This window comes from Strix aluco, chromosome Z (assembly GCF_031877795.1).
Source record: "Strix aluco isolate bStrAlu1 chromosome Z, bStrAlu1.hap1, whole genome shotgun sequence".
NCBI lineage: Eukaryota > Metazoa > Chordata > Aves > Strigiformes > Strigidae > Strix > Strix aluco.
In genome coordinates, this window is record NC_133971.1 from 96559755 (window position 1) to 96575894 (window position 16140).

Genomic DNA, 16140 nt, shown 5'->3' on the forward strand with positions numbered 1-16140 from the left:
AACCGTGTGAGACAGTATGGTTATGGATTCGGAATTCTGCTTGGCAGATCTGTTCTGACTGGCGAGTGGTTGGTAACAGGCACTTTCTAGGGTGGGGATAACCATTGCTAATTGCTTTTAATATACCCTTCAGGTGATTTTTTAAAATTATTTTTTAAAGATCTGCTAAGTTAGAAACAATTTTTTTTGCTGTATTTCAATTTAATTTAGATATTAACTTCACTGAAATTAGATGTGATGGAGCCCTGTCCCCAGTGGAATTGGCTGAAACCTGTAAGCTATAACAGACTGTCTTATTTTCCCTGAGACCTTCCTCTGAATTGACCAATACAACAACACAGCTTTCTCCAAACAAAGATGTAGCCCAAGGGGATTGACTAAAATGCTTCCTTGAGTGTGTTACTTCTGTAATATCTTTTAATCTAAGAACTAGTGTGTATGGGGCTTGAAAAGAAGTTTCAATCGGTGTTTTATCTGGATGCAGAAGATACCCAGATTCATGGGTTTGGAAGTATGTCTGGTTTTAGCCCTTGCCGTGACTCCGTGTGATCACCATGATACTGCATCTTAATGAAGAAAAATCAGATGATTTCCTGTAAGCTTTTGCTGGGTTAGTGTGATGTGGTGAGAGAAGCAGCCTAATAGAGTTCAACGATATTTCTTATTTACAGCTAATTCCAAGTGGAGAAGAAAACTGTTACAATTTCAGTGTTCTGTTCTGTAGTATCTGATACTCATGTCCTCTTACTTTCTGATGGCGTGAACAGAAGTTGTGTGTGTGGTGATTATTCTTTAGATAACTAAATTCTTTTAGGAAACTGGCCTGGAAGCTACAATCTGTGAATGAGATGCTGCCTCTGCCACTGTTGCTGAATGAGCTCTGATCCTCAGTTTCTTGAGCTTTCACATGAAGTTTCAGAGCTGTTTAGGACAGATCATGAGTTCAGAGCATGGAAAAAAACTACCAACTGTCGGATTTGTTTAGGCAGCTGCAGCTTCCAGAGTTGTGAATGAAATGCTGAATTTAGCAGTATGTAAAGCAGATAACGTGACTTAAACAACTTTTCCTATAAGCTGTCATCAAACCACATCAGCAACAGCTTCTGGGTAAGAAACTGTAGCGGTTAATCTCAGGTCTTGTTTCTTTTCCTCTTTACTTGTTTCCTTACGTTCTATTTAGCAGTTTTCTTTTTAAATGCTCCTTGCTACTCAGAAAGCTAAAAACAGAAAAGCTGGCAGTGCATTTCAGGTGGCTTAAAGATGTCCTTAAGTGCTGTTTTGTATTTATTTGCAGTGTTTAATTTGTTGACAGTAGGTTGGATGGTAGACTTTACAAAACATTCAGATGACATTGTAATGTCATAGAACCTCAGACTGGTTTGGGTTGGAAGGGACCTTAAGGAACTTGCGTTGGTTTATAGTACCTGTCCAGCTCTGTGTTCATCTTAAGTGAATGGATGCATGGAAGTAAACAGTCTCAGATACCTAATCGCTTGGGTAAATTCCCACCTCACATTTAGGAGAACTTTGCTGGTGCAGCTTAGTCTGACTCAGTCTGTCCCACTTCAGAGCAGGCAGAGATGTCAATAGTATGTTCAGTAAAGGCAAAATTTTCTTACTGAAACTTGCAATAAACTTAATTATTCTCTTTTTTTAAAAAAAAAATATGTTGCCACCTTCTTCATTTTCTGTAGACAGAAGATTCATACAGGATATTTTACGATTAAAAAATTCTAGTATTTCTAAGGGCTCATGAAAACAGCATTGCCCAAATATGGATTGATAACTTAAAACTGGGAGGGTGTTTCTGCCACCTGTTTAGCAGTAGAGAGTGTTTTGTTTCCGAACCTTCACGTTTTTCAGGTGTGCATAGCTAGTAGTGTTGTGTTTAGATGTAGATCCACCTATACCCATATGATATTTTTGTTTCAGTTTTACATGTGACTGTCAATGTCCTGTGCAGTAAAACTGCTATCAAAATAATATTTCCTAGGCTTCGAGTCCAGAAGTAACTGTGTGAGGTTTTGCAATTGGCTTAAACTGAGTCCATGCTTCCGTTGAAAGTGAGGTCCTACCCCTCCCTTGTCCCAGCTGTGCATTTCTTTTCCTCCCCATCTTCTGGGACCTTTCATATCTGAAAACTCTTAGTTTGTAATTATTACTGTTGTTATTTCTGTAGTGGTTTTTTTCAGTCACATCAGCTGTCTGATCTGATTGACCAGCACTGGTGCAGGAACACGTGGCCAAAGGTGAAGAGGAGGATGGGCTAACTTCTTCAGCAGCAGCAGGCTTAGGCCTGCTAAAACTGAAGGCAAAACTACGTTCTTGCACATGGACTTAAGTGTCTAAGCATTGAATTAAGACCAAGGGCCAGACCTGCAGAAGAGCTTGCACGTGAGATCCACAAACATGCCTGAAGGTTTCTGTGGATTCAAATGTTGGCAGTCAGTCTTAGTTTCTTAATGTTGTGCAGTGATGGCTGGGGTTAAGACTTTCATTTCACAGCCCTCGAAGGTCCTTAATTTTGCCTTTTAATCCTTCTTCCATACAAACTTCTTTCTTCGTGTTGGCTTATGTCAGAAAGGCTCTGTTTGATTCCTCCCTCACGCTGCAGGCTTCAGTGAATATCTGGGGTCTGCTGCTTCTTGTAATGGGCTATTTTGCCAGTAAATATTAGGCAGCACAGTACATTAAGCAGTTCAAAGTAGTGTCAGGATTTCTTTTTAATCACAATGATGCTTTGTTTTCTTTCAAACTTTGGTGCTTAATGCTGAATTTAATTGCAGTTTAAGTAGATGCATTCATGTGCATCTATTGGTACAAATAATCAATCCAACATGATGTCTTGTTTGTTCTTTATTTTCATCTTACTGTGGTATTTTATTTTCCAAGTAAATTAAGCATCTAGTATAATGAACACTCAAGTGCTGATTATTCTGTAGTGATACTGTCACAGAATTGTATTTTAAATGTAAAAAATATCAGAGAAACTTATTTGAGAGTGAATCTCTGAATGAATCAGCTGGTAATCTGAATGTCTGTTGTTCATCCTTCCTTCAGGAAGCCTTAGATTGGCCTCCAGTTGACTGTGCTGCAACCCTGAAAGGGAGGCATCGGAGCAGTTCAGTGTCCTGGTCCTACTCTTCCACCCATTTCCTCTCTCCAGGCAGAGGCACTGCTTCCATTCCGCCTCCTGACATGATACCTGTCTGGAGTTAGTCTGCTTCTGCAGGATGTTTTTTCTCCCAGTTGTGTCTTTTCAAAATAGAATCACAGACTGTTTTGGGTTGGAAGACAGCTTAAAGACCATCCAGTCCCACCCCCTGCCCTGGGCAGGGACACCTTCCACTAGCCCAGGTTGCCCAGAGCCCCGTCCAACCTGGCCTTGAACCCTTCCAGGGAGGGGGCAGACACAGCTTCTCTGGGCAACCGGTGCCAGGGCCTCACCACCCTCACAGGGAAGAATTTCCTCATTATGTCCAATCTAAACCTACTCTCCTTCAGTTTAAAACTATTTTTGCCCCTTGTCATGTCACCATAGGCCCTGGTAAAAAGTCTTTCTCCATCTTTTTGTAGCCCCTCTTTAAATATTGAAAGGCCGCAACAAGTCCTCTGTGAAGCTGCCTCTCCTCCGGGCTGAACATCCCTAACTCTCCCAGCCCTTCTTCACAGGAGAGCTCTTCCAGATCTAGGATCATTTTTGTGGCCATGCTAGTTTATTCCATAAAAGAAAGGTTATAATCGAATGTGTTATTTGTACTGTGGAAACCACACTAGTCTACTTAAGGTTGCTGTGCATGCAAGGTTCCCTTCTTCAGATCCTGTGGGGCCTTTTACTGTTCAGACCTCCCACCAGATGTAGGATTCTTCTGCTGGTACTGGGAAGGATCTAGCAGACTGTCATCTCATACTGCTGTCATGGAGCCTTCCTCCACATCACCCCTTTCTAGTAGCTACTGTCTCCCTGCTGGAAGAAATTCAGAAAACACAGATTTGGAGGGTAGAAACCTGCAGCACAGCCAGAGCGATAAGCAGCTGGAGTTAGGGTGAAAGCAGTGACCTCCTTTAGTGGCATGTTTTGGATCTGAAAGTTGTCTGACAGTGAGCTGTATGGTCTCTGGCATATCTCTACTTCCTTCTCCTTCTGAGAAGAGGGAGCAGGGTCTGGGGGGGAGATCTGAGACCAGGTTTGTCGGTGCTGACTGGTTGTGGCACAGTGGATGAGACTTTCCCATAAACTAATGGAAAAGAGCTCTAGTGGTGGTTCTACTTACTGCTCTGTGGAGCTCCAGGTAGTGGTTATAGTGCCCCATACTTGCAAATTTAATGTTCACTCTGCTTCATTGACTGTGGAAATTGTATTTTAATGGAGGCTGAAGCATTTGTGCAAACCTTTATGATAGTGTTTGATCTTCAGTGACCTGGTAACAAGAAGGGCCTGAAAATCTGGAGCAGGGTGGGTGTGCTGTTCAGTAGGGAAGTGTGTGTGGAATGCGGGAGCACCTTCTTTGTTAAGGTCACCCAGGGGGCAGAGGATGGGCTCAGCGGCTGGAGGGGGCTGCTGGTCACAGTCTAGGGGCAGAGTGTGAGTGTCTCTATCCCCCAGAGCTGGTGTGTGCGGGAGAGTCCATGTGGCGTTCACTAGTGTGCCCCAAGCTGGGTCATCGGTGAGCAGGAGGCGCGGGGTCGGTGCGAGGTGCCGGGTGGGGAGTGGGTCCATGGCAGCGTGCAGGGGGACCCACAGCTGTGACTGCCTGTGACACAAGTGTACCAGTGTCTGTTTGCAGTGAGCGCCAGCCGGCGAGGAGGAGGAGACCTGCGGGGCTGGCAGGAGAGCTTGGGCTCTGGGCAGGACTGTCAGATGGACAGAAGGGCTGTGCTGGTGTCACCACTGCTAGTGTGGGTCCAGAAGAGTTCCTCAGGATAATTCCTGTTCCCTTTCCTGTCAGCCTCAAATGGCTAGTGCCATCGAGTCTCTTCTAAAAGCCATGGCTCCAATCTTTTCTTGACTCATTTTAATGCACTGCCACGTGCATGCTCCTGAGCAGAAGCTGTGTGCAAGCAAGTGGTTCTTGTCCGTAGCAATGGGACAAAGCTGCAAGTTAAATTATCTTTAATGCTATGGTCAGTATTTAATTGAGCATATTCAAACACCTATTTTAAATGTTTCAGTAGCTTAATACAGTCCCTAGGTTTCACTGAAAACACTTTCACTAGAAGTTTAGAGCTGCTATTGTTACGCAATCAAATGACAAATTTATATTGGAATTATATTTGACTGTACAATTCTATTCCCATTAAACATGATATCTTCTTTTGCAGTGACCCGTATGTGAAACTTTCCTTGTATGTAGCAGATGAGAACAGAGAACTTGCTCTTGTTCAGACAAAAACTATTAAAAAGGTATGTATATGCTCTTTATTATTCTGTTGGTTTGGAAAGATTAAGTATACTGGAACACAATTCTGTGACATAATGCAACGCTTATTTAAATTGTTGCATCTATGTATAGCAACTGAATAATGCTTTTTTTTTTCAAATGAAAATAAGAAAAAAGTGCATGCATCTTCAGTGTGCATGATCTGTTGACAGGATCTGATGTGTTGCATGGTATTCTCTAAAGCTTGTCTTATCAGATCTCATTATCTTGTTCACAGTTTCTTTTATCAAAGTCATATTTTAATGAAAGACATAGCTGAAACAAAGACCTAAAACTCTGCTTTAATTATAATTTATTTGACTTTTAGCAAAAACAATCATTTAATGTTTCCTTTCAGAATTTCCATTTTCAAAATATTTTCCTAATATGGGAATTTGAAATAGCCATATGACAGAAGATACACATAAGAATAGCCTAGAAATACACTGAAAAGGCTTTCATTTTTAATTAGAACCAAAATTAAATTTTATTTTCTTAATTTTGTTCCACACAAACAAAAATTCCACCTGGGGATGTTTGTCATTACCAGGGCCCTAAGAATTTAAAAGTTGTTTGGGGTTTTTGTTTGTCAATTTTTTTAAATTTACTGGTAGTGATGGCAGAAGAAAAACAGTCATAACATGAATGAAAAGTAAGGGAGAAAATAATGAGTTGTCATTTTTATGAAGATATTTAGAATCAACAGTGACTCAATTGAAATCAATATGGCAAAACAGAATAGTGAGGAAAATTTTGTTATTGAAAATATAAAATAGAATGTTGTTGTTCTGAAATGACAGCATTAGGTGTCATGAGAAAACTGCTGTGATATCCTGGAAGCATGGAAGATTCAGGCAGAACTTTTCACAGGACCCAGGGCATGTTTGATGTTGGAAAGTAAAAGTAATTTTGAAAAGATTTCCTGGTTAACCATTGACACTTGTTTCATAATAGCATTTTCACGTTCATGGTATCCTTTGAAAGATGTTCGTTATAGCCCATCTAGCTTAATTTTATGTAAAGTTTTTAGACATGAAAATTTGTGAGAGAAATGTTAACTTCTCCAAAAAGGGGTACCTAGTTGGTTGCTACAGTAACAGCCTGGGCCGTGACCTTTTTTGTTTCCTTAAATAGATTAACCGCCAATTCCATCCAAGTATGCAGGAGGCTTTCTTACCGTGTGCATATCTTGGTTTTTAGAGACTCTGCTTCTCGTCCTGCCGTTTCCTGGGATGTAGTTGCATGGAATCAAGTCCTGTTCTTGAAATCGTGTAAATGGAAATGCTTAGGCTTGAGAGGTCCTTTTCAGGCTGTTGGAAAATACCTGGCTATTATCATTCTGGTCTAACCTTAACTAACATGTTCTTGCTGAAGTGCAAGATTGGCTTTGATTGGCGCACTATGGAACAGCAATATTCATGAGAAACTAATAAATCGGTACCCCTGCGCCTGTGTACTGATGAATCTTTCTTGCGTTGTAAAGGGTAGATGAATAAAGTGAGTGTAGGTGAAGTTTTATTTTCTTATTTAAAAAATAATTTGGACCAGTGTAGTAGTTTTGGATCAGTAGCAATATGGGCTCAGACTTTAGCAGCTCCTAAACGGGCAACTCATTTCATCTGGAGAGAGCTCGGTGGAAGTCAGAGACGTTTGAAGAGTCGCACCATACAAACAGTCTATGCAATCACTTTCATGGGCTTGTCTGCAAAATACGTGCTTCAGGATTCCTGAAAAGTAATGGCTTACTGAAAAATAACTGTCTAGTCCAGTTCTTGTACTGCTTATTTATTGTCGTAAAGTAGTGTGGTACCTTCTGTTAACTGGCAGATGCTGGAGGATGGGAGGGAGATTTTCATCTTTCACCTTTGGCTTCAATGAAACGGAAGAATTTCGGTGTGAGGTAATATGAGTGTAGATGTTGGAAGGGACCTCTGGAGATCCTCAGCTGTTCTGTATCTTTGTGACTAAGATGATAGCAGAGAGGATATGAGGCAGGTCATGAAGGTACAAGGATCCTTCGGCTTTCGAGAGAAATCTGTTGTCGTAAGCCTGTGAAATGAGCGGAGAGGAGATAGGAAGCATGGCATGGATCTAGGACTTCATTGTTTTTCCCCTTGCTTCTTAAGAAAGAATGGTGATCACATCCAGAGTTTTATTCAATTTCTGATTTCTTTTTAAAATTAATTTAAAAATTCTTACTAGAATAACATAGTCCTTAATTGAAAAGATGTTGCTGGTATGACAGCATGACTACTAAAGACACAGCATATTAGGCTCCAGCACACATGAAATGCAATGGCTATAGTGCAGAAGTTAGGAGAGGTTGAAATGAGAACCTTAGAGTGGAAATAAGGTTGTCACATCACTGCTGCTCTGAGGCAATACCTACCAGATTTGGATCTGCGTGAAAGGAGAATAAGAAAGCTTTTGAGAAGACCACCATAAATTAAAAAAAAAAAAAAAGTAGTAAAGATATGAAAGTATTGTATTGATTGTATCAGGAGCTAAACTCATGGATCTTTGCACAACAACCCAACTTTGCAGGGGCTGAGGATGAGATGATGATGATGTACTCCTGGAATTGCATCTGCCTTTTTTCAGTGTCTCTTGTAACTGTCACTTAAAGCCTGGACTTTCTCAGTCATTTCCATAATATTAACTAATCCTTGGGAAAGTTCTAGTTAGTCACTTCTGGTTTGAATTGTTAAATTTCATCTCAAGACATCTGCCCTCAAAGCAGTATCCTTCCTATGCAATTTGCAATCTGTTTATTTCATAAATAGCAAACATCATTAGTATATCTTGATTTTTGAGTTAAAGTCATTAATGAAAAAATATTGAGCAAAATCAGTCTCAGGAGTGATTCTGGAAGACACTGCCGGTTATCTCCTTCAGCTCTGTGACTTTTAATATGACAGCACCTAACCCTTTACTAGGTTCTTATTTTTCTACTCCTTTTTGTCTTCCTCAGTTTAAAGGGTAACTTCCAGCGTGGCACTGCCTTGCAGGAGTGCCTTCCAGAACACAAAGGGACTGCAGTTTCCTCTTTTTCTTCTCCTTTTACATTACCTGTGCACTTGTCTGACATGTATCCTGCTGTACAGCGGGACCCAGGCTTAGGAGGTGCTTAGTTACAGCCAAAGGGATTAAATGCACATTGCTTCCTTACTTGGAAAAAATAGTCATCAGAAAAATTTTCAGATTCATTTGGCATGATCTAGCTATGTTGAATTTCTGAGGCTTTTTGTTTTGATTTACCTCCCTCCATACATTTAGCTATTCCAACTGTAAAATTTGATCAATGCCTTGTGTTTCCTTTTGGGGCTGTGTTTTGAGTGGCCTGCTAGAAACACTCTCTTCTTCTTTCTGCCCCAGAAAAAGCTGTATTTGCTGTTTGCTGTCTTATGATCTTGTAGGATGCTTAGTATGTTCTTTAAATTCCTGCTACGAGGCCTGTGATTTCGTGTGTCAGTTCTTTCAGAAGCCTGGATGAAGATGATCCAGTTTCCTCAATCTGACTGTGCTGCGCTCTGAGGGCTTCACTCTATACCAGATGTGACAACGTCTGCCTTCGGACAGATCCCTCTTAGTTATTCTGCCTTTCCCAGATGTGATGTTAAACGTAATTTCCTGTATCTGAGTATGCTTAGTCTTCCCATTGAACTTCATTGCTTAGTAGCATCAGTTCTTTTTCTGTGTTCTCACTTTATTTATATGGTTAAAAAACCTTGGTGTTTGTTCTGATATCCTGTGGAAGATCTCACTCAGCTTGACTCTTGGCAGTTCTTTATCTGTACAGTGCTTGCCCTTTTTAGGACGTAGCTCTTTTTGCTGATGAGTCTTTTTGTTGTTGTTTCCCTGCTAATACCCTTTCTGAAGTTATTCATGCATTTATTTCTGGAGCCTTTTGTTACAAGTTCTTCTCCTTTGCTAGGATTCCAGCCTTTGTACTTTCTGACTTGACCTACTAATTGTTTGACTTGTAAAGGTGGAAGAAATTTCTGCCCGTTACCAGGTCATTTACCAAAAATTGTGCTGCCTAATGCATCAAGTATTTCCTGAAATTTGTATTTGTGGTTAAGCAGCATTTAAAATTAATGCATTACTGATGGATATTAGTGCCCTCAAATTTAGTACAAGACCATGCTTCGTTTGTTAAATTACATGGAGCCTCTCTTGCTGGTAACAGCTGCATTTGATGAATATAAGTATTTTTAAAGTAACTTTTTTCTCATTACTTCATTTTTTTGACTGAATACTTTTAAGCTCCTTAAGGCAAAAAAAGCTGAAAGTTTCTCTCTGCCTCCAACCCCTATCCCTGCCCTTCACCTACACTCATTTTATTCTTTGCATCTTCCCTTTACAATGGTCTTTTTCACGAAATATTTTTGTGCTCTGTCATAAGATTGTTTAGGGTAAGCAGGTGAAACTTTGAGAGTACAACTGTTAACCACCTGCATAGCTGGCTACAGAGGTTGAGAGTTTGATCTTTTTTAATACTATTTCCTTTTGTCCTCCTTTCCCCCCCCCCCAAATTTTCTAGAACAGGGTTTTCAGATTCCAGTATTTGATTTCAGTGGTAGTCCGCTGTATGTTGGGTTGAGATTTGGCCCCAGTGTAAAGCTGGCAGGAGGATGTACGGCTGTCAGCAGGGTGGGATCATAGGGGTGGGTGGGTGCCTGCTGAGCGCCAGTGCCACTCCTGCATTTCCATTTTGTAAGAAACGCGCCGTACTCAGCCACTGTGTCCTGGACGTGATAAATCTATTTTAACTATATCAAGGAGTTAAGATAAACAGCCAAGATTCTCCTGCTCTGCTATAACAAAGTTTTGGTGGGTGTAGAGCCAATTTTTACTGTCAGCTCTTCTGGTAAATCTCTGCTATGTGGGAGAATGAGGGAATGATTTGGCAGGAAAACAAAACCACTGGACATCTCATACTTGTTTTTAAACTTATCCAAATTTGAATTGTCCAAATTATTAATGTTTGTAGTTCTGATCTCTTTTTTTATCAATTTATTATTTCATGATTGAGCTCCCTTGAGATTGCAACCTATATGCATATTTTATTCTGTACATTTTATTCAGGTTATTAAAACAAAATTAAAACCTTCACAGGCTTTGGGGAGATTAGGAAGAGTATCATCCCTATTCAAAGGAAGTAACCTTTTTTTTTTACTTTTCTGTTTAATTTACAGTATAGATCTGTCCTTATTTTTGTAGCTCTAAAGTTGTCCTTGTGTTTAAAAAATACCTTTTTTTTTTTTCATCTGGGTTTAAATGAATCTTGAGAATGAAATGTCTTGAGGTTTTATTTCAGTAGGTTTTCAGTGAGTTGCCTTTTACTTCTAGAATCCTATTTATACTTAACATCTATTTTAGGATCATCTGACTCAAATATGCTCCCACGTTTGGTTTACTCAGTAGAGAATTTCTAAATAATTTGATGCCATTAAAAAAATTGAAATAAAAATATTGCCACTTTGAATTTTTTAATCACATGCTTTTTTCTTCTTTTGTTGTAGAATATTGTTACTTGCATGCACATTTCGATGACTGCAAAATGGCAAACCTCAAGAAATTTTATTATGTAAATGTTTATTTCTTTTACAGACACTGAATCCAAAATGGAACGAAGAATTTTATTTTAGAGTAAGTTTCCCTTTACTTGCAATCATTATTATAACATGTACAAGTAATCACATGGCATTTTAAAAGCTTGGGAAGAAACTTATTTTTTTATTTGTTGTTTATATGTTTATGATAAAAAATGCTTGTCCTGAGATAATTGCTCTTCAGTTTCTATAGTGATGGGGAATGATCAGCAGAAATTGGCATAAGGTTAAGTCGAAATGGACTGTTTCACAATTTGAGATTTTGTTTAGAGTAAGTTTTGAGTTAATTCATCTGACAAAAAATTCTTTTTTACTTCAAAATGTATTTTTAGCAGTGCAGGTTTGCTCTGGTTTTAAAATATTAATGCAGTGGCAAATAATCAGAGTTATTTCCAAGAGCTATGAAATTTAAATTATTGTGGCAAAAAATAGCGAAATACAAATGTAGAGAAGGAAAACAGAAAAATTCATTTCTTTTGGCCTTTGTTACTTGCTAAAAAGGTCAAATACGCTTTTTTAGTTTCATTTTAATCTTTATAGATCTTGCTTAAAATGAAAACCAAGTTATAGCTAAAACTAATTTTTATCAGAAAAATTTTAAATATTTGAAAGTGGTAAAGGAGGGGTTAGTGATTCTTAAACCCAACATAATATAAATGAGAAGGGCGATAACAACTTTGTTGTTTAGCTGCTGAAAATATTTTTCCAAAGAAGAATGACTTAATTTTAGTGCAGCTGTAGCTTTCACAGAAGAAGGTTAGGTAGAATTTCAGTGGTTTTTAACATTTAATCTTAAACAGCTGCTTGAGAAAAGATGTCATTGTAGATTGTTAAAAATAGATATCGTATTGGACGTTGTTTATAGAATCCGAGGAATTGGCTGTCTTGCTAACAGGATCTTTTTGATAGATGGCTCCCGCCAATATAATTGTTAATACACTTTTTGAGGTTTAAGTGGAGTTTTTCTCTTTAAACATGTACCAAATAGCTTTTCTAGGTTTTGCAGCTGGGTAATATGTATCTAAAATCATCTTTATCTAATGAAATATTTTGATTTTTATAATGTACTCGGAGGGGAAAATATGGCCTCACACTTTTTGAAGTTGTGCAGAGTCCATAGGAACTGTCTTGGCACTAAATTATGACTGGGCCTAAGGTTTTCTATTTTCATTGCTATTTTTTTTGATGTTTATTGTAGAGGTGGCTCTACCATGGGCTAATGTAATCTACCTGCCTGTAAAAGAGTTTTTAATAGTGCCGTTTTACTAGGAAGTCATTGCCCTAGTAAGAGAGCGTTTTACGGTGAAGCGTTCACATGCCTTTGCCATCAGCACAGAGGACACGTGAAGTCAAGAGGTCACCACCCTGACCCTGCCCAGGAGGGGGAACGGGAGGGAAGTTACAGACTCTTGATCAAGTTCCCCCAGATCTGGTCCTGACTGCAGCCCATCTTTGAGTGGTGGTCTCATGAGCATGCTGAAGGCAGACTGTAAGGCACAAATGTGTGTGTTTTGAAGTGAAATTTACTTAGGATTAAGCAAGCTTGTTACATAACGTTTGTGCTTATAATTTTAACAGATGATATTCAAGGTAGCCTTTCTAATAATTTACTTGCTCCAGGAAAAGAGAATATGCAAAACTGACACAATTTGTGTTGCTTACACTACAGGTATAGATCATAGAAACTCTGTTAAAACATCTTGAAAATCCTAAACAATAATGTGAATATATAAAGTAATGCATACCCTTTTTAGTGTGTCACAGTTCTATGATTTTCTCAAAACTGGGAAGTCCATCACCACCCCCACAGAATGATCAGTCCATTGTGGAATATTATTTCTAAGTTTTCTTAATTAAAGAAGTTGGACGTAGTAACCTGGCTTACGAAGTTTTTCTGAAAAAATATATCAAGTGGATCAAATACTGTAGAACTCTTTTCTTGCTTAATAGTGTCTGTTTTGTCTTCCTGCCAGAGTTCTTTGTTTGTTTGTTTTTTCCTTTTAAATGTCAGCAGTCTTTCTGGTTAAATTTACTGCAATGTAAATAATTATCTGGAGGTGTATTTGCTGTTTTCATGTGTTGGAGAGACTTCTGTTGGGTTTTCCACAGGCGTGTGTGATAAACATGCAGTGGTGAGCGACGGACAGTCCAAAATAGAGATGATTGTGAAATTCTGACAGAAATGCAGTAAAACTCTTGCTCCCTACAGTTCAGTTGAGCTTTGCAGCTGTAGAACAAAAAATATCTGGGAGCCCTGATAGTCTGTCTGGCCTGGGCCCTGTTCCCAAAACACAGAGCGTGTCGCTTGGGCCAGGCTGCCCTCCTTGAGAGCAGGTTAACTTTGCTGCTGCGCTCCAGGCAGCCGAAGCCCTCCTGACTGCGGCACAGCCTGGGGGTGACAGGAGGGAGAAGAGGCCACGCTTGCCCAGGGATGTCCTCTCCGAATTCCTCGGGCCCTGTGGCTGCGTGCAGCCTTTCCTCACCGGAGCTTCCTGTAGGAAGAGGAGCGCACAAAGCGCACTCAGCACAGTAAATGAGAGCTTTTAATAGTAACTGCTAGGCTATTTCTAGTTGCAGTAGAGTTTAGAAACAAAGTGTTCTAGTGCTCCAGTTTAAGTAAAATTAGATTTACATAAAACCTGTTAGTTCTGTTCTGTTTGCCTTGGATTAATCACTGTATGAAGTAGTACCCGTATATTGTTATCATCAAGCTAATGAACCTAAAGTGACATTATTTGAATTTTTTCATAGGTCAACCCAACCAATCATCGTCTCCTGTTTGAAGTGTTTGATGAAAACAGATTGGTGAGTGCTTGTCTTGATGGTGTTTTACTAATCACCAGGCTGTGTAACACAGCTGATGAAAATAGAGCACATCTTAAAGGTGTATTTTTACCTCTTGTTTAAGTAGGTGTGGTAAGAAGTGCAGATATGAGCATAAAAAGCATCCGTGTTTGGAACTAATAGCATTAAACACAGTAGTGCCACCCTGCTGGGTCACGCCAAAATGGTCCTCATTAACCCAGTATTCTGATGGTGAGAACCTCTTCGTATTCTTCCTTAAGCTTCTCCACTGCAAACCAATAAAGTCCCAACCTTTTTAGTCACTTAAAAAGCAGCTGCCCATCCCCGCATCATTTTAATATCTCTTCCCTGTATGTTTTAATACTTTGGCATCCTTTTTTGGGATGCAGTTACCAGAGCTGCCCCTTGTACTCGAGAAATGTGTGTATGAAGGTTTAAGGTAATGGCAAAATAAGGCTCTCTGTTATGTTTTAAGTTCTCTGCCTCATAATGCCCAGCATATTGTTAGTGGTTTTAGTCTTGAATTTAATTTGTCTGATGCAGTAGCTCTTCCAGAGGAGTCTTCCAACATCTTACTGCTTCTTGCTTTTGTTGTGATTAAGTAGATAAGGTGTGCACACAGACATACCTGGAGTGAGTGATGCTGTCGTTCTGGAGGAACCAGGTTAAGTTTGCCAGTGCGGTGGCATACTGGGGCGAATGACTCTCTGGGGGTTTGTCTTTTGGAAATTGTAACACCATCTCTTTGTTTATGAGGTCGGGTATTAACGCTTTCTTGGTTGGGTGCAGTGCAACCTCTACTAAACTTGGGTGCTTTGTGATTAGAATCAGTGTTGTGAAGATCCTTTTATTAAAAAAACCACACAGTATGGAAGCATCTGTCTTCAAAAATATGTTCTTTTCCTCTGTCCTCCTATGAAATATAGAGCAAAGAGAAACATATAAGCTGTAATCTGGGGAAAAAGAGGACTTACAGCCAAATGATTCTGTCTCCCTTGAGGAGGAAGCAAATCTGTGACAGTGTGTATTCAGAGTGGGCTGACTGTGAATTATTTATTGGCATATAATGATCATAATGACCACCTGCATGACTAAAACTGTCCTATACCTTTTAAACTTAAAGGAGATCATCAGTCAGTTCTTCCCAGCTTTAAGGTCCTGTTGCCAGCTGACACAAACTATGCTGAGGCAGAGATCCTGTGAGCAGAGCGCGTGAGCCCGGGCTCAGGACCACGCTGCCGTGCACCTCGCTGGCGGGGGAGAGGACAGGGCTGGGGAAAAGCCGTTGCTCGGGCCTGCAGAGTGCAGTGGCGTGTGTGGGGACATCCCTGGGTGATGGGAACGGAGTGGCAGTTCAGAAAAAAAATCTATACACAGTGACAGCTGAGAAATGCCAGGTTTGGCATACTCATTTTCGGTATTGCTTCAGATTTTCCAGTTTCTGTATGCAGTACTGGCCTTATACCGACAGTTTCAGTGCTTCTTTGTTGTTGAACTGTTTTCTGGTTGTTCTTTCTGTGGTCTGACTTCTGTAGACAGTCTGCCCTTGGGCTCGTAACTTGAAAAGGCAGCACCCCGGCATTTAGGAGCTGTGGCTCTCCTTTGAGAAGTTGTCCTGAGCCACTGACAAAGCAAATAATGGGGGTTTTGAGCCACATGTTTCCATCAGGTTATGCTTCCGGATGAGGAGACATCGAACTGATTATTTTGGCTGTATCTGAAGTACTAATTACCAATACTTCCATGATTTTTATCACAAGAACTTTGTTTCTTCTTCATGTTTCCAAATCATCTGTCTTGGCAGTACACCCTTTCCTTTCTATCCCCCAATCAAAATAGAGAATATGTGATGCAAGCTTCATCTTTCGTGCAAAGAGAGACTGTGTCCTTGGATAATATGTTTTATCTGAAAAATAAGATAAAATAATAGCAACACCTGTGCTTCCCCAAGGTCAGTCTACAGTACTGTTGCTGTGTAGAAGCTATTCATGTTTTTCTTCTTGTTGGCTCATAGTCCACTCAAAACAATAGGCGATTGTGCTGTTTGTTGGCACTTTTATCGTTTTAAGCTTCCATTTCTGTTGTGATTGGTCATTTTATGTCTTCTGGAAACAAGCTGCTTGCAAACAGAGGTTTAAATGTCTGGATAGAGTACCAACCCTCCACCTACAAATTTTCAGAGCTGTTGACAAAACCTACACTTTTAAGTTCTCCTAGGGAACAAATGTCCGTGTGTTGAAATGAAGCTACACTTCTTGCTAAACAGGGTTTCTTTTCTCCTATGTGCTATTGTGAGCACA

General features: G+C 39.9%; 1 protein-coding gene across 7 annotated transcripts in view; it reads left to right on the top strand.

Annotated features, from left to right (window-relative positions):
• Positions 1 to 16140, top strand: part of LOC141918909 (E3 ubiquitin-protein ligase NEDD4-like) — a 173642-nt gene that overhangs the window by 70915 nt on the left and 86587 nt on the right. For 4 of the 7 annotated variants that reach the window (XM_074813856.1, XM_074813858.1, XM_074813857.1 and 1 more), the window contains exons 1-4: positions 5327 to 5404; positions 11034 to 11072; positions 13787 to 13840; positions 13947 to 14071. In XM_074813856.1, the coding sequence (XP_074669957.1) occupies positions 13827 to 13840; positions 13947 to 14071 (139 nt within the window). In that variant the 5' untranslated portion in view covers positions 5327 to 5404; positions 11034 to 11072; positions 13787 to 13826. Of the gene's footprint in view, positions 1 to 5322; positions 5405 to 11033; positions 11073 to 13786; positions 13841 to 13946; positions 14072 to 16140 lie in introns of those variants that run through there. The other 3 variants (XM_074813860.1, XM_074813862.1, XM_074813861.1) reach the window with 1 other exon arrangement.